Source organism: Salmo salar, chromosome ssa09, assembly GCF_905237065.1.
Source record: "Salmo salar chromosome ssa09, Ssal_v3.1, whole genome shotgun sequence".
Lineage (NCBI taxonomy): Eukaryota > Metazoa > Chordata > Actinopteri > Salmoniformes > Salmonidae > Salmo > Salmo salar.
Genome location: NC_059450.1, coordinates 44,878,406 through 44,897,266, shown reverse-complemented (window position 1 = coordinate 44,897,266; position 18,861 = coordinate 44,878,406). Strand labels below are relative to the sequence as shown.

The window sequence follows — 18,861 nt, the reverse complement described above, 5'->3', positions numbered from 1 at the left end:
TGCTCTAGAGGAGATCTGCAATGGCGGAATGGGCCAAAATACCAGCAACAGTGTGTGAAAACCTTGTGAAGACTTACAGAAAACGTTTGACCTGTGTCATTGCCAACAAAGGGTATATACAAAGTATTGAGATAGACTTTTGTTATTTACCAAATACTTATTTTCCACCATAATTTGCAAATAAATTAATTAAAAATCCTACAATGTGATTTTCAGGATTTTCTTTCTCATTTTGTCTGTCATCGTTGAAGTGTACCTATGATGGAAATTACAGGCCTCTCTCATCTTTTTAAGTGGGAGAACTTGCACAATTGGTGGCTGACTAAATACTTTTTTCCCCCACTGTATATGACCCAAATTATTTCTGTTATATTTAGGTATACATTTAAGAATCAAACCAGCTGTATGTAACAAGAAAAAGTATATTATTTACAGCTAGTTATCTTCATATAGATTTTTGTTAATGTTGTTTAAAACTGGAAGCAGTTTCTATGGCAACAGCGAGAAACGACTGCAGATGATAGAAAAACATTTTTTTTAAATCCATTAATGGCATACCCCTGTAAACTGTATTAGAGGTTTGTTAGCTAGTAGCCTACTTTGGCACACAAGCAGGCACACGAGTGCCCTAACTTTACATAGCAGTATGGCACTGAATCAGTGTTGGAGTATGTTTTTCTGTGTCATGATTAGGGCATTGGACAAATCGTCTTTATAGTGTAGGCAGTTTCAGTAGGTTACACTTAATACATCTGAATTAATTTTAGATATGGATTATGGGAAGATAGGGATCATGTGATGGGCTTTAGAAGGAAAACGTAGGCCTAAACTCCATAAACCATGTTGTTCACTAACTTGTGATGGATGCATTGATTGGCCAAATAAAGATTATGATGTTTCATGTACAGTGCCTTGCAAAAGTATTCATCCCCCTTGGTGTTTTTACTATTTTGTGGCATTACAACCTGTAACTTAAATAGATTTTTATGTGGATTTCATGTAATGGACATACACAAAATAGTCCAAATTGGTGAAGTGAAATGAAAAAAATAACTTGATTAAAAAAAAAATCAAAAAATTTGAAAAGTGGTGCAGGCATATGTATTCACCCCCTTTGCTATGAATTCCCTAACTAAGATATGGTGCAACCAATTACCTTCAGAAGTCACATAATTAGTTAAATAAAGTCCACCTGTGTGCAATCTAAGTGTCACATGATCTGTTACATGATCTCCATATATACACCTATTCAGAAAGGCCCCAGTGTCTGCAACACCACTAAGCAAGGAGCACCACCAAGCAAGCGGCACCATGAAGACCAAGGAGCTCTCCAAACAGGTCAGGGACAAAGTTGTGGAGAAGTACAGTTCAGGGTTATAAAAAAATATCAGAAACTTTGAACATCCCACGGAGCACCATTATAACAAAATTAAAAGAACATGGCACCACAACAAACCTGCCAAGAGAGGGCCGCCCACCAAAACTCACGGACCAGGCAAGGAGGGTGTTAATCAGAGGCAACAAAGAGACCACAGCGGAGATTGGAGTATCTGTCCATAGGACCATTTTAAGCCGTACACTCCACAGAGCTGGGCTTTACGGAAGAGTGGCCAGAAAAAAAGCCATTGCTTAAAGAAAAAAATAAGCAAACATGTTTGGTGTTTGCCAAAAGGCATGTGGGAGACTCCCCAAACATATGGAAGAAGGTACTCTGGTCAGATGAGATAAAATTGATATTTTTGGCCATCAAGGAAAACGCTATGTCTGGCACAAACCCAACATCTCTGATCACCCCGAGAATTTCATCCCAACAGTGAAGCATGCTGGTGGCAGCATCATGCTGTGGTGATATTTTTCATCGGCAGGGACTGGGAAACTGGTCAGAATTGAAAGAATGATGGATGGCACTAAATACAGGGAAATTCTTGAGGGGAAACCTGTTTCAATCTTCCAGAGATTTGAGACTGGGACGGAGGTTCACCTTCCAGCAGGACAATGACCCTAAGCATACTGCTAAAGCAACACTCGAGTGGTTTAAGGGGAAACATTGAAATGTCTTGGAATGGCCTAGTCAAAGCCCAGACCTCAATCCAATTGAGAATCTGTGGTATGACTTTAAGATTACTGTACACCAGCGAAGTTGGAGCAGTTTTGCCTTGAAGAATGGGCACAAATCCCAGTGGCTAGATGTGCCAAGCTTATAGAGACATAACCCAAGAGACAAGCAGCTGTAATTGCTGCAAAAGGTGGCTCTACAAAGTATTGACTTTGGGGGGGTGAATAGTTATGCACGCTCAAGTTTTCATTTATTTTTTTTACTTATTTCTTGTTTGTTTCACAATAAAAATATTTTGCTTCTTCAAAGCAGTAGGCATGTTGTGTAAATCAAATGATACAACCCCCCCCCCAAAAAAATATTTTAATTCCAGGTTGTAAGGCAACAAAATAGAAAAAATGCCAAGGGGTGAATACTTTCGCAATCCACTGTAACCATGTATTCATCTTGTTCCACTTTGATATCATCAGAGTGACAGATTCACTTTGCTGAGCGTGTCTCAAGTTTTAGGTAAACAGTGGTCTTGTGCTTTCATGATCTGCCAACGGTGTTTTCAATCACGACTGAAATCTAAAGTGAGTGATATATGTGTTCAAGGTACATGCATCAAGTGTCGGTACTTTTATCCTACTGTTTTAGATTTGATATTCTGAATAATCAAAAACCATTAATATTTCCATTGACTTGAATTTGGCATGGGACCATAATGCACATTTATGCAGAGGACACTGTGTCGGTCTAATGCTTATGCAGAGGTTGGCCTATCCTCATACTGCTAATAGCATTGACCATCAGTCCATAGCACTATATAGCAGAACATTAATTTAGGCTCAAACTAAACTTCAGGTTGTGTTGTGTGTTGCTTCTTAAATTAATTAACGTGCTTATAAACATTTAGTTGGGAAACAGATTCCAGTCCACTTCTTCATCACCAAGTATTAATTTACCTGTTGCTATGTGATCTGAAAACAAACTTGGTTGGCATTTCTTAGTTTAGGTTAATTTTGTTATTAGTTTAGGTTAATGTGGGTATTAGTTTAGGTTAATGTGGGTATTAGTTTAGGTTAATGTGGGTATTAGTTTAGGTTAATGTGGGTATTAGTTTAGGTTCATGTGGGTATTAGTTTAGGTTCATGTGGGTATTAGTTTAGGTTAATGTGGGTATTAGTTTAGGTTCATGTGGGTATTAGTTTAGGTTCATGTGGGTATTAGTTTAGGTTCATGTGGGTATTAGTTTAGGTTAATGTGGGTATTAGTTTAGGTTAATGTGGGTATTAGTTTAGGTTCATTTGGGTATTAGTTTAGGTTAATGTGGGTATTAATTTAGATTCATTTTGGTATTAGTTTAGGTTAATGTGGGTATTAGTTTAAATTAATGTAAAAGATCACTTATTTTTATTATCAACTGGATAGTTTGGGTCCTGGAGGCTGATTGGCTGAAACAGCATTTCAGCCTGGTGTATATCAGACCTTGGGTATGAAGTAAAAATACATGTATACTATTCTATTTATGTTGGTAACCAGTTTCTAATAGCAATAAGTCACCTTGGGGGTTTGTGGTATATGGCCAATATACCACAGCTAAGAGATGTATCCAGGCACTCTGCTTTGTATCGTGCTAAAAACAGTCCTTACCCCTACTGGTGGGAAACTCGTCTATTATCCTTAGCTCCCACTTCTCCCACATGGTGACCTCTGACGTCACCCACTAAGGAAATTACCTCTATAACAGCATTTTCGGGAGTTACAGTACCTATCAAAAATGTGGACACACCTACTCATTCAAGGGTTTTTCTTTATTTGTACTATTTTCTACATTGTAGAATAATAATGAAGACATCAAAACTATGAAATAACACATATGGAATCATGTAGGAACCAAAAGTGTTAAACAAATCCTTGAAACTTGCCACCCTTTGCCTTGATGACAGCTTTGCACACTCTTGGCATTCTCTCAACCAGCTTCATCACTTAGTCACCTGGAATGCATTTCAATTAACAGGTGTGCCTTGTTAAAAGTTAATTTGTGGAATTTCTTTCCTTCTTTAAAAAAAAAAAGTAGTTGTAAAGAAAAACCCTTTATTGAGTAGGTGTGTCCAAACCTTTGACTGGTACTGTAAATGCAACAAAAAAACATTATTTACAAAAAGCAATCTATTAGTATGGTTTTTGAACAATATAATATGTTTACAAGCGTGATAGCTGTACTTTTACTCTATGGTTAACGCATTTTGTTAGCCATTAGTTAATCAGCGTCAGACTTTCTCTATGAATTATGGAAAGTTAGCTGGCTAACTCTTTGATCCTGCTTTGTGAAATCATAGCCCCCTGAACTACCACTGTGTACCAATATCAATCAAACAGCAGTATCTGTATCTCCTCTCCTCCACTCCCTTCTCTTCTCTCCTGTCCTCTTGATCTCTGCTACACGACCTTAGCCTGACAGCCCCAACATTATACATTGGGTTAGGGTTGGGTAGGGCCTGTTTTTTTAATCAATAAACTGATCATTAAATTGATCACTAACATTTTGAAGCGGAGCCATTTGCTCGTGCTCTGCTGTGCAATACAGTCATATCTGACTAAGATCATAACAATGGATTTACTAACAGAGGAAGTCATTTCAGATTTCGGGCTGGGCCTTAAATTTGGCATTAGTAGTTGGGCCTGGGTATGGTAGGGCCTGTCGAGTGCATGGTTTGGGCTTGGGCTTAAAATGCATGCCGTGCAGGGCGTTACTCTACTCTGCTCTGCTCAGTGTGTCAGTGTAATCTCTGTGGCCAGTGATATTCTGAATGCAGAATCCTCTCAATATGAGTGATGCTGTATATATTGTTTGGGTTCCGATACTGATGCTCCAATGTTTTGGTGTGTGTGTGTGTGTGTGTGTGTGTGTGTGTGTGTGTGTGTGTGTGTGTGTGTTTACTCTGTCCTGTAACTACATGTATAATATTGTTTCATTCCACAGTACATCCCAGGTGTACCTGTACATAGTGTTACAGTACATCCCAGGTGTACCTGTACATAGTGTTACAGTACATCCCAGGTACACATCCCAGGTGTACATCCCAGGTGTACCTGTACATAGTGTTACAGTACATCCAAGGTGTACCTGTACATAGTGTTACAGTACATCTCAGGTGTACCTGTACATAGTGTTACAGTACATCCCAGGTGTACCTGTACATAGTATTACAGTACATCCCAGGTGTACCTGTACATAGTGTTACAGTACATCCCAGGTGCACATCCCAGGTGTACATCCCAGGTGTACCTGTACATAGTGTTACAGTACATCCCAGGTGTACCTGTACATAGTGTTACAGTACATCCCAGGTGCACATCACAGGTGTACATCCCAGGTGTACCTGTACATAGTGTTACAGACATCCCAGGTGCACATCCCAGGTGTACATCCCAGGTGTACCTGTACATAGTGTTACAGACATCCCAGGTGCACATCCCAGGTGTACATCCCAGGTGTACCTGTACATAGTGTTACAGTACATCCCAGGTGTACCTGTACATAGTGTTACATGCTTTGGTTTTTCCATTTATATTTTGAGGTTGGACATAGCTCGTTAGCACGTAGGGCGCACCGATTCGTGTCACCTCGTTAGTCAGTATGTGTTACACCTGTGCTGGCTTGGCATCTCATTAGTGGGAAGGTGTTTCACCTGTGCTGGCCCACATGCTGTTTAAGAGCGGCTGGCCCACATGCTTTAAGAGCGGCTGGCCCACATGCTTTAAGAGCGGCTGGCCCACATGCTGTTTAATAGCAGCTGGCCCACATGCTGTTTGAGAGCGGCTGGCCCATATGCTGTTTGAGAGCGGCTGGCCCACATGCTGTTTGAGAGCGGCTGGCCCACATGCTGTTTACGAGCGGCTGGCCCACATGCTGTTTACGAGCGGCTGGCCCACATGCTGTTTACGAGCGGCTGGCCCACATGCTGTTTGAGAGCGGCTGGCCCACATGCTGTTTGAGAGCGGCTGGCCCGCATGCTGTTTGAGAGCGGCTGGCCCACATGCTGTTTGAGAGCGGCTGGCCCACATGCTGTTTGAGAGCGGCTGGCCCACATGCTGTTTACGAGCGGCTGGCCCACATGCTGTTTGAGAGCGGCTGGCCCACATGCTGTTTGAGAGCGGCTGGCCCGCATGCTGTTTGAGAGCGGCTGGCCCACATGCTGTTTGAGAGCGGCTGGCCCACATGCTGTTTGAGAGCGGCTGGCCCACATGCTGTTTGAGAGCGGCTGGCCCACATGCTGTTTACGAGCGGCTGGCCCACATGCTGTTTAAGAGCGGCTGGCCCACATGCTGTTTAAGAGCGGCTGGCCCACATGCTGTTTAAGAGCGGCTGGCCCAGAGCTACAGTTGTCTTGATAGATGTGGAGGGTCAACAACTTTAGTTGGAGTTCCCTAATTCGATTTCTAGAAAAACACTCCTTTATCTGCTTTCTCTGTTTCTGTTTTGCTCCTCCTTTTTGGTTTGCTTCCTGTCTTTAAGTTCAGTGTAAGTTTTTATTTTGTTTGTGTCTTCTTGGGCAAATTTAGTGGGTCTCATGATGGGTGTCTTTTAGGTCCCAGTTGTTGTTACTAGTGAACACCCCCATTCAGTGGACACCCCCATGATTGTCTTTCAGAACCCCTTCCTAGAACCCCACCTGTTTCATTTTGGTTGTTGTCAGTGACTCTTTGTTTGTTCCCTCTTCTGTTTGAGCGACATCTTTGGTTTTCATGCTGGGGAACGTAGCAATATACAGACTACATGAATAATGACTAAACAAATAAAATATTTCATTTTATCAGTTCTGCGTATATGCCGGTAAATAAAAACTGCTTGACTGTGGTTGCTTGCAATACAATATTTTTATATTTGGAATAATTTCAATAACAATTTTCTTCTTTACCCATCACCCCTATACCCATCCCTCAGTGACAACAGCATGGTTCTATACAGAGTTATGATTTATTAGAGACATTATTACATTAGCAGCTAACATCATTGCTGGGTCAGAGGACAAAGTACTTTTAGCCAATCACAAAGCTTGTCTGTCTCCTAATTGTGAATCAAATGAGAGCTTACTGGATCTACGTCCTACAGTGCTGGATGGGGAGTAAAGGGACTTTCTCTCTCTCCCTCCCTCAACCCCCATGTCCTCTCTCTCTCCCTCCCTCAACCCCCATGTCCTCCCTCCCTCAACCCCCCATGTTCTCTCTCCCTCCCTCAACCCCCTTGTCCTCTCTCCCTCTCTCCCTCAACCCTGATAATGGTATTTCTCCTGTCCCCCATGTCCTCTCTCCCTCCCCCCTCTTCAGCTCACCTATCCTCCCTTCCTCTCTCTCCCTCCCTCACTGCTCTCTCTTCTGCTGTCCGTCTTTGATGATGACATTTTTGAACAGTGTGAGCAGTGGTTTCTGACTGCGTTCGTCCCAGCTCTTCATGAACCCTCCATAGCGCTTACTGGTGGGCGGTCCGCTCCAGCGGAAGTGGTTCATCTTGTACGAGCCGTCTTTCTTCTCCTGAAGACTAAACACCCCACCCAAGCCATCTGCCTCACCCCCCAGGCCCTCTCCCTCTCCCCCTTCCACAGCCTCCAGAGCGGGGTACATGGCCTCGTTGGTGCCCAGCTCTCGTCTCATCTCGCTGGGGAAGCCCTCGGAGGACTCCTCCTCCACACCGTTGGTGTAAACCTTCACCGGGCGGCGCTTCTTTCCCACAGGCTTCCCCCAGCGGAAGTGTTCCATAGAATAGGAGCGCTTGGCCTGGGGGGACACGATGTTCTGCTGCTCCAAGGGGGACAGGGGAGAGGGGGGGGACAGAAGTAAGGAGGGGGGAGGAGAGTCGGAGGGGGAGTTGGGTTGGAGATGCACCTCGCCAGGGAAGATGGGAGATTCGGCGGTGAGGTCAGAACGACAGAGCTGGATGCACTCCTGTGAGGAGGCCGATAGGAGGAGGAGAGGAGAAGGACAAGACCGGAGAGGCGAGGAGAGAGGGAAGAGAGGGGAGGGAAAAGAGTGGGAAGAGAGGGAGAAGGGTAGAGAGGGAGAACCAGAGAGGACAGCGAAGTGGAGAGGGAGAAAAGCGGAGAAGAGCAGAGAGCAGAAAGGAGGTAGAATAACAGAGAGGAGGGAGAAGAGCAGAGAGGAAAGGAGAGGTAGGTTAGGTTGGTAACAGTAAAATGCTGTAACACTCTCGTAACTGCTCTCTTTAAAAAAAAAATATGTTTTACTTTTATTGAACTAGGCAAGTCAGTTAAGAACAATTTCTTATTTACAATGACGGCCTACCCCGACCAAACCCGGGACGACGCTGAGCCAATTGTGCGCCGGCCTATGGGACTCCCTATCATTGTGATACAGGGTCTGTAGTGACGCCTCTAGCACTGAGATACAGTGCCTCAGACCGCTGTGCCACTCAGGAGCCTCTTACATACTTGAGCTGGGATTCAATGTAATCGCGGGTTATAGGCATTGCCGCTTTTAAACTCAATTTCTGATTGGAACATTGCCTTTAAAAGCCACAATGCCTATAACCTGGAATCGGATTAAATCCCGGCCTTGAGCTTAACTTTTCAAAAACATTGCGCTCTCTGCAACGTTTCTAACTCACCAGGATGCTGTTCTCAGAGTTGAGGTCTTGACAACGAGGATTCTCCCAGCACTGACCTTTAACCCCACTGACCACACCCACCACAGCCACAGCCAATAACCACGCAGGACACAGCATCGTCACGCTGCTCACAGGAAAAACACAGTTATACTGCATTCAAAACAAGTCGGAAACTCGGAACCTCTGAGTTAAAATTAAAATAACATTTTTGCGTAAAGCTTCCTATTGTTTGATTCTGTTAGTGGGAAACTCTGATATAATCTTTCTACAATGAGTTTCCAAGTCAGAAATGTCCCGGTGTTCTAGTTCTGACATGTCATGAATGCAGCATTCTACTGACCCGTTCATGAATGTCATCATAAACTGAAGAACGGCAGATGAGTGTGACAAACATGCAGGTTGACGTTTATTATCATGTGTCAGAACTGGCTGTATTGTAAAGATTCATGAAAAAACAAAAATGTGTTTTTTGGTCTTAATTTAAGGTTTGGGTTAAGGCATTAGGGTTAGCAGTGTGGTTAAGGTTAGGTTTAAAATCAGATTGTATGACTTTGTGGCTGTGCCAGCTACTGACCACTCTGCAAAGCTGCCTCCAGAACAACATTCATGATGAAAAACGTGACATAAATGCAACACATTTCTTATCTAATGAAGTCCATAGAGGACATACAGTACCAGTCAAAAGTTTGGACACACCTACTCATTCCAGGGTTTTTCTTTATCTTTCTATTTTTACATTGTAGAATAATAGTGAAGACATAAAAACTATGAAATAACACATATGGATACATGTAATAACCAAAAAGGTTTTAAACAAATCAAAATATATTTTAGATTCTTTAAAGTAGCCACCCTGACTGACTGGAAGACTGAAGGACTGACTGACTGACTGACTTGCGGACTGAAGGACTGACTGACTTGCGGACTGACTGACTGCCTGAAGGACTGACTGGCGGACTGACGGATTGACTGGCTGGCTGACTGACTGGCTTGCTGACTGTTTGACTCACTGGCTGATTGACTGTCTGGCTGGCTTGCTGACTGATCGGCTGACTGACGGATTGACAGACAGACTGGCTTGCTGATTGACTGACTGACTCTCTTACTGACTGATTGACTGACTGGCTTACTGAATCATTATTGACTGTATGAGCTAACACCACTTATCACACTGTTTATGTGAAGAAGTGAAGAATATATACATTTGTCTTATTTACAATAAATGATAGAAGCCCACAGATAGCTGTAGAGGACCAAATGTGATTTAGTCAAATAATGAGCATTTAGTCAATGAGCATTTAGTCAAATAACGTTAATTAATGGCAGTAATTTTAAATGACTAAATAATTATATAATTTTTTTGAAAAACAAATCATTACTATTATCTTCAGAATTCAGTGTTCTGTTTTCATTTTATAATCATTCTCAAATCAAAGGATTAAACATCTGTTGTCACTAACCTGTTTCAAAAGTATTTTCTTCTCTGTCTCTCTCTCTCCTCCGACCAGTCTATCACTTTTCTCTTCCGAGGAGTTGTCCACTTCAGCACTGTTGTCCGTCTGTATGTGTGTGTGTGTGTCTCTGTCTCTCTTTTATGTGTCTCTGGCCCTCTCTTTTATACCTGAACCTGAGTGACGGAGGTTCCTGAGACCACCGGAGGCCACGGGCCACCACCCCCCTCACAGCCCTTAACCCTTCCCTTATGTTACGGGTCAATTTGACAAACACACACACACACACACACACACACACACACACACACACACACACACACACACACACACACACACACACACACACACAGGTGAATTATCAAGGGTATTAACAAGGGTCTGCCATGCCGTCAGACAACACGTCTGCATGCTGAAGGTGAGGGTATGGAATTACTCTGGTCTGAATGGTCCAGGGCTGTGACTGCCATCTGGCTATTGGTGGCTCTTTGTCTGCTGGCTGAGTAGCAGGAACACCCTTCCAAAACGGGGATTAACCGGAGAGGCCGGGTGACAGACCGGATGGAGTCACTGGAGATGGAAGAAGGAGGAGATGAGATGGAGAGATTGGCGAAGGAGGGTGGTTACTGGCTAGTCCGGGTGTCAGGAAGGTCATGAGTCATGACCTCTGTTAACCTCTACTCAGTGACTCAGACGTTCAACAGGGACCTGCTCTCTGTCAATGGCCGTTCACATTAAATTCAATTCACACGTACACACACACACAAACATACATACACACACACATACACACACACACACAAACATACACACACACACACACACACACACACACACACACACACACACACACACACACACACAAGGAACTCTGAGACCTCGTCACCAGTGTGTGACTTCATTCTAATTGGACAAGACAAGAGGATGTCCATTAGTGCACCGTCTGACCTTGGCTCGCTGTGTGTACGGTCCTGCGATTGACAAACGAACAAAAACACACACACACACACACACGCTGTGGACACACACACGCTGCAGACACGCAGAGCTGAGTGGTTGTGGAGTGCATGGAGGAAGCATTTAGTGAATGACTTCATTGATGGAAACACACAAGTACATCTGAACGTCTCCTCTTAGATGGAACGGTTTATTGACAGAGTTTATCATTTAAGACAAAATGTGAAGAAAAAAATATAATTGCTTTAATGCAATCATCTTTTTCCATTGATAGCAGCTCTAACAGGAGGAAACCATGGCCGTGGTTCAACCCGATTGCAGTTTATAGTTAGTGCAGCTTTTAAAGGCCCTGTGTTTTGTATCATTTTGTACAACACCTGATGAAACTAACACTGTAAAAGTGTGATAAATGTTGTTATTTCCTGATAGTTGCAGGTTGAAAATACAATTTTACACAGGACTTTTTAATCAACAGGTTTTGCATGGGTGGAGTTCTGGCTTGTCTGGTGACATCACCAGGCAGTCTAAGTTCATAGGGGTATACCTAGTCAGTTGTACACCTGAATGCATTCAACTGAAATGTGTTTTCTGCATTTAACCCAACCCCTCTGAATCAGAGTGGTGCAGGGGGCTGCCTTTTTCAACGTCATCGGCGCCCGGGGAGAAGTTGTTGTTGGGATTAACTGCCTTGCTCAAGGGCAGAACAACAGATTTTTTTCCCCCTTGCCGGCTCGGGGATTCAAACCAGTGACCTTTCGGTTATTGGCCCAACACTCTTAACCGTAAGGCTACCTGCCGCCAAATCGGATCAATAACAAAGTGAGTTCCAAATCTCACTGCCAAGAACAGCTAGTTTATATACCCCTCCAATAAGGTCCCTTACTTAGACTAGAGCATACGCAGACCAGCTGGGTGGTGTGTTTACGGACATATTCAATCTCTCCCTATCACTGTCTGCTGTCCCCACATGCTTCAAGATGTCCACCATTGTTCCTGTACCCAAGAAAGCAAAGGTAATTGAACTAAATGACTATTGCCCGTAGCACTCACGTCTGTCATCATGAAGTGCTTTGAGACACTAGTCAAGGATCATCTAACCTCTACCTTACCTGACACCCTAGACCCACTTCAATTTGCTTACCACCCCAATAGATCCACAGACGATGCAAACGGATACTGCCCTATCCCACCTGGACAAGAGGAATACCTATGTGAGAATGCTGTTCATTGACTACAGCTCAGCATTCAACACCATAGTACCCTCTATGCTCATCACTAAGCTCGAGGCCCTAGATCTCAACCCCGCCCTGTGCAACTGGGTCCTGGACATTCTGACGGAAACAACACCTCCACTTCACTGATCCTCAACACAGGGGCCCCACAAGGGTGCATGTTCAGCCCCTTCCTGTACTCCCTGTTCACCCAGAAGGCGAGGTCAGTACAGGTGCATCAAAGCTGGGACAGAGAGACTGAAAAACAGCTTCTATCTCAAGGCCATCAGTTTGTTAAATAGCCATCACTAGCACATTAGAGGCTTCTGCACTATATACATAGACTTGAAATCACTGGCCACTTTAATAATGGAACACTAGTCACTTTAATAAAGTTTACATATTTTGCATTACTCATTTTATATGTAAAGTCAGCAAAAAAAGAAACATCCTCTCACTGTCAGCAGCGTTTATTTTCAGCAAACTTAACATGTGTAAATATGTGTATGAGCATTACAAGATTCAACAACTGAGACATAAACTGAACAAGTTCCACAGACATATGACTAACAGAAATGGAATAATGTGTCCTTGAACAAAGGGGGGGTAAAAGTAACAGTCAGTATCTGGTGTGGCCACCAGCTGCATTAAGTATTGCAGTGCATCTTCTCCTCATGGACTGCACCAGATTTGCCAGTTACTGCTGTGAGATGTTACCCCACTCTTCCACCAAGGCACCTGCAAGTTCCCGGACATTTCTGGGGGAATGGCCCTAGCCCTCACCCTCCGATCCAACAGGTCGCAGACATGCTCAATGGGATTGAGATCCGGGCTCTTCGCTGGCCCTGGCAGAACACTGACATTCCTGTCTTACAGGAAATCACACACAGAACGAGCAGTATGGCTGGTGACATTGTCATGCTGGAGGGTCATGTCAGGATGAGCCTGCAGGAAGGGTACCACATGAGGGAGGAGGATGTCTTCCCTGTAATGCACAGCGTTGAGATTGCCTACAATGACAACAAACTCAGTCCAATGATGCTGTGACACACCACCCCAGACCATGACGGACCCTCCACCTCCAAATCGATCCCGCTCCAGAGTACAGGCCTCGGTGTAACGCTCATTCCTTCGACAATAAACGCGAATCCGACCATCACCTCTGGTGAGACAAAACCGCGACTCGTCAGTGAAGAGCACTTTTTGCCAGTCCTGTCTGGTCCAGCGACGGTGGGTTTGTGCCCATAGGCGACGTTGTTGCCGGTGATGTCTGGTGAGGACCTGCCTTACAACAGGCCTACAAGCCCTCAGTCCACCCTCTCTCAGCCTATTGCGGACAGTCTGAGCACTGATGGAGGGATTGTGCATGCCTGGTGTAACCCTGGCAGTTGTTGTTGCCATCCTGTACCTGTCCTGCAGGTGTGATGTTCGGATGTACCGATTCTGTGCAGGTGTTGTTTTTCTGCCACTGCGAGGACGGTCAGCTGTCCGTCCTGTCTCCCTGTAGCGCTGTCTTAGGCGTCTCACAGTACGGACATTGCAATTTGTTGCCCTAGCCACATCTGCAGTCGTCATGCCTCTTTGCAGCCTAAGGCACATTTACGCAGGTGAGCAGGGACCCTGGGCATCTTTCTTTTGGTGTTTTTCAGAGTCAGTAGAAAGGACTCTTTAGTGTCCTAAGTTTTCATAACTGTGACCTTAATTGCCTACCGTCTGTAAGCTGTTAGTGTCTTAACGACCGTTCCACAGCTGCATGTTCATTAATTGTTTATGGTTCATTGAACAAGCATGGGAAACAATGGTTAAACCCTTTACAATGAAGATCTGTGAAGTTATTTGGATTTTTATGAATTATTTTTGAAAGACAGGGTCTTGAAAAAGCGACATTTATTTTTTTGCTGAATTTATTTACTGTATTCTATTCTACTGTATCTTAGTCTATGCGGCTCTGACATTGCTAATCTAAATATTTATACATTCCTAATTTAATTCCTGTACTTAGATTTGTGTGTATTGTGTGTATTGCTGTGAAATTGTTAGCTATTACTGCACTGTTGGAGCTAGAAACACAAGCATTTCGCTACACTGGTAATAACATCTGCTAAACACGTGTATGTGACCAATACACTTTGATTTGATTTGACCACCCCACAGTCCTAGCTATATCGTTGCTTGAGAAATTGTTTTTGCTAATTGATTTTTATTTAAAACTATTACAGTAAAGTACTTAGTTGTTACACAGAAATGATTTTATATTGAGATGAAAACATGTGTGTTAGGCCTTTAAAGGCAATGTTCCCGGGCCAATCCCAGCTCCTGCGTTCACAGAGATACCATTCAAGGTAAACACTGCAATCGTAAAATGCCTTTAAAATGCCTATAACCAGTGACCGGATTGAAACCCAATCCAGGTTGGACATGATAAAGACCTGATAGATAGGGATCAAGTTGGACATGTTAAAGACCTGATAGTTAGGGATCAGGTTGGACATGGTAAAGACCTGATAGATAGGGATCAGGTTGGACATGGTAAAGACCTGATAGTTAGGGATCAGGTTGGACATTGTAAAGACCTGATAGATAGGGATCAGGTTGGACATTGTAAAGACCTGATAGATAGGGATCAGGTTGGACATGGTAAAGACCTGATAGATAGGGATCAGGTTGGACATTGTAAAGACCTGATAGATAGGGATCAGGTTGGACATGGTAAAGACCTGATAGATAGGGATCAGGTTGGACATGGTAAAGACCTGATAGATAGGGATCAGGTTGGACACGGTAAAGACCTGATAGATATGGATCAGGTTGGACACGGTAAAGACCTGATAGATATGGATCAGGTTGGACACGGTAAAGACCTGATAGATATGGACCAGGTTGGACACGGTAAAGACCTGATAGATAGGGATTTTTAAATCTGCGTATTCCTCCAAAGCTCCGTTGTCCTGAGTCTGCACAACCCTGCCAGGACCTAGGATCAAGGGAGACACTAAAGTGTTTTAGTACTATATCTCTTGACACAATGATGAAAATAATCATGGCCTCTAAACCTTCAAGCTGCATACTGGACCCTATTCCAACTAAACTACTGAAGGAGCTGCTTTCTGTGCTTGGCCCTCCTATGTTGAACATAATAAATGGCTCTCTATCCACCGGATGTGTACCAAACTCACTAAAAGTGGCAGTAATAAAGCCTTCCTTGAAAAAGCCAAATCTTGACCTAGAAATTATAAAAAACTATCGGCCTATATCGAATCTTCCATTCCTCTCAAACATTTTAGAAAAAGCTGTTGCGCAGCAACTCACTGCCTTCCTGAAGACAAACAATGTATACGAAACGCTTCAGTCTGGTTTTAGACCCCATCATAGCACTGAGACTGCACTTGTGAAGGTGGTAAATGACCTTTTAATGACGTCAGACCGAGGTTCTGCGTCTGTCCTCGTGCTCCTAGATCTTAGTGCTGCTTTTGATACCATCGATCACCACATTCTTTTGGAGAGATTGGAAACCCAAATTGGTCTACATGGACAAGTTCTGGCCTGGTTTAGGTCTTATCTGTCGGAAAGATATCAGTTCGTCTCTGTGAATGGTTTGTCCTCTGACAAATCCACTGTAAATTTCGGTGTTCCTCAAGGTTCCGTTTTAGGACCACTATTGTTTTCACTATATATTTTACCTCTTCGGGATGTCATTCGAAAACATAATGTTAAATTTCACTGCTATGCGGATGACACACAGCTGTACATTTCAATGAAACATGGTGAAGCCCCAAAATTGCCCTCACTAGAAGCCTGTGTCTCAGACATAAGGAAGTGGATGGCTGCAAACTTTCTACTCTTAAACTCGGACAAAACAGAGATGCTTGTTCTAGGTCCCAAGAAACAAAGAGATCTTCTGTTGAATCTGACAATTAATCTGGATGGTTGTACAGTCGTCTCAAATAAAACTGTGAAGGACCTCGGCGTTACTCTGGACCCTGATCTCTCTTTTGAAGAACATATCAAGACTGTTTCAAGGACAGCTTTTTTCCATCTACGTAACATTTCAAAAATCAGAAACTTTCTGTCCAAAAATGACACAGAAAAATTAATCCATGCCTTTGTTACTTCTAGGTTGGACTACTGCAATGCTCTACTTTCCGGCTACCCGGATAAAGCACTAAATAAACTTCAGTTAGTGCTAAATACGGCTGCTAGAATCCTGACTAGAACCAAAAAATGTGATCATATTACTCCAGTGCTAGCCTCCCTACACTGGCGTCCTGTTAAGGCAAGGGCTGATTTCAAGGTTTTACTGCTAACCTACAAAGCATTACATGGGCTTGCTCCTACCCATCTTTCTGATTTGGTCCTGCCGTACATACCTACACGTACGCTACAGTCACAAGACGCGGGCCTCCTAATTGTTCCTAGAATTTCTAAGCAAACAGCTGGAGGCAGGGCTTTCTCCTATAGAGCTCAATTTTTATGGAATAGTCTGCCTACCCATGTGAGAGACGCAGACTCAGTCTCAACCTTTTAAGTCTTTACTGAAGACATATCTCCTCAGTAGGTCCTATGATTAAGTGTAGTCTGGCCCAGGGGTGTGAAGGTGAACGGAAAGGCTGGAGCAACGAACCACCCTTGCTGTCTCTGCCTGGCCGGTTTCCCCTCTTTCCACTGGGATTCTCTGCCTCTACCCCTATTACGGGGGCTGAGTCACTGGCTTACTGGTGTTCTTCCATGCAGTCCCTGGGAGGGGTGCGTCACTTGAGTGGGTTGAGTCACTGACGTGGTCTTCCTGTCTGGGTTGGCGCCCCCCCTTGGGCTGTGCCGTGGCAGAGATCTTTGTGGGCTATACTCGGCTTTGTCCCGGGATGGTATGTTGGTGTTTGGAGATATCCCTCCAGTGGTGTGGAGGCTGTGCTTTGGCAAAGTGGGTGGGGTTATATCCTACCTGTTTGGCCCTGTCCGGGGGTTTCATCGGATGGGGCCACAGTGTCTCCTGACCCCTCCTGTCTCAGCCTCCAGTATTTATGCTGCAGTAGTTTATGTGTCGGGGGGCTAGGGTCAGTCTGTCACATCTGGAGTATTTCTCTTGTCTTTTCCGGTGTCCTGTGTGAATTTAAATATGCTCTCTCTAATTCTCTCTTTCTCTTTCTTTCTCTCTCTCGGAGGACCTGAGCCCTAGGACCATGCCTCAGGACTACCTGGCTTGATGACTCCTTGCTGTCCCCAGTTCACCTGGCCGTGCTGCTGCTCCAGTTCCAACTGTTCTGCCTGCAGCTATGGAACCCTGACCTATTCGCCGGACGTGCTACCTGTCCCAGACCTGTTGTCCCAGACCTGCTGGAACCCTGACCTATTCACCGGACGTGCTACCTGTCCCAGACCTGCTGTTTTCAACTCTCTAGAGACAGCAGGAGCGGTAGAGATACTCTCAAAGATCGGCTATGAAAAAGACAACTGACTGTTACTCTTGTGTTACTGACTTGTTGCACCCTCGACAAATACTATGATTATTATTATTTGACAATGCTGGTCATTTATGAACATTTGAACATCTAGGCCATGTGCTGTTATAATCTCCACCAGGCACAGCCAGAAGAGGACTGGCCACCCCTCATAGCCTAGTTCCTCTCTAGGTTTCTTCCTAGGTTATGGCCTTTCTAGGGAGTTTTTCCTAGCCACCGTGCTTCTACACCTGCATTGCTTGCTGTTTGGGGTTTTAGGCTGGGTTTCTGTACAGCACTTTGTGATATCAGCTGATGTAAGAAGGGCTATATAAATACATTTGATTTGATAGGGATCATGTTGGACACGGTAAAGACCTGATAGATAGGGAACAGGTTGGACACAGTAAAGACCTGATAGATAGGGACCAGGTTGGACATGATAAAGACCTGATAGTTAGGGATCAGGTTGGACATTGTAAAGACCTGATAGATAGGGATCAGGTTGGACATGGTAAAGACCTGATAGATAGGGACCAGGTTGGACATGATAAAGACCTGATAGATAGGGATCAGGTTGGACACGGTAAAGACCTGATAGATATGGATCAGGTTGGACATGGTAAAGACCTGATAGTTAGGGATCAGGTTGGACATGGTAAAGACCTGATAGATAGGGATCAGGTTGGACATGGTAAAGACCTGATAGATATGGATCAGGTTGGACACGGTAAAGACCTGATAGATAGGGATCAGGTTGGACATGGTAAAGACCTGATAGATAGGGATCAGGTTGGACATTGTAAAGACCTGATAGATAGGGATCAGGTTGGACATGGTAAAGACCTGATAGATAGGGATCAGGTTGGACACGGTAAAGACCTGATAGATAGGGATCAGGTTGGACACGGTAAAGACCTGATAGATAGGGATCAGGTTGGACATGGTAAAGACCTGATAGATATGGATCAGGTTGGACACGGTAAAGACCTGATAGATATGGACCAGGTTGGACATGGTAAAGACCTGATAGATATGGATCAGGTTGGACACGGTAAAGACCTGATAGATAGGGATCAGGTTGGACATGGTAAAGACCACCACTAACACACCTGATTCAGGATGACTTTAGTTCTAACAT

The 18,861-nt window shown here is 44.1% G+C and overlaps 1 protein-coding gene across 1 annotated transcript; it reads right to left on the bottom strand.

Annotated features, from left to right (window-relative positions):
- Positions 1-7,041: 7,041 nt before the first annotated feature.
- Positions 7,042-10,209, bottom strand: pomca (proopiomelanocortin a). The gene is given in 3 exon segments (NM_001198575.1): positions 7,042-7,987; positions 8,667-8,790; positions 10,127-10,209. Coding segments are annotated over 2 exon segments (699 nt in total). The 5' UTR covers positions 8,784-8,790; positions 10,127-10,209; the 3' UTR covers positions 7,042-7,405.
- Between the last annotated feature and the right edge of the window lie 8,652 nt (positions 10,210-18,861).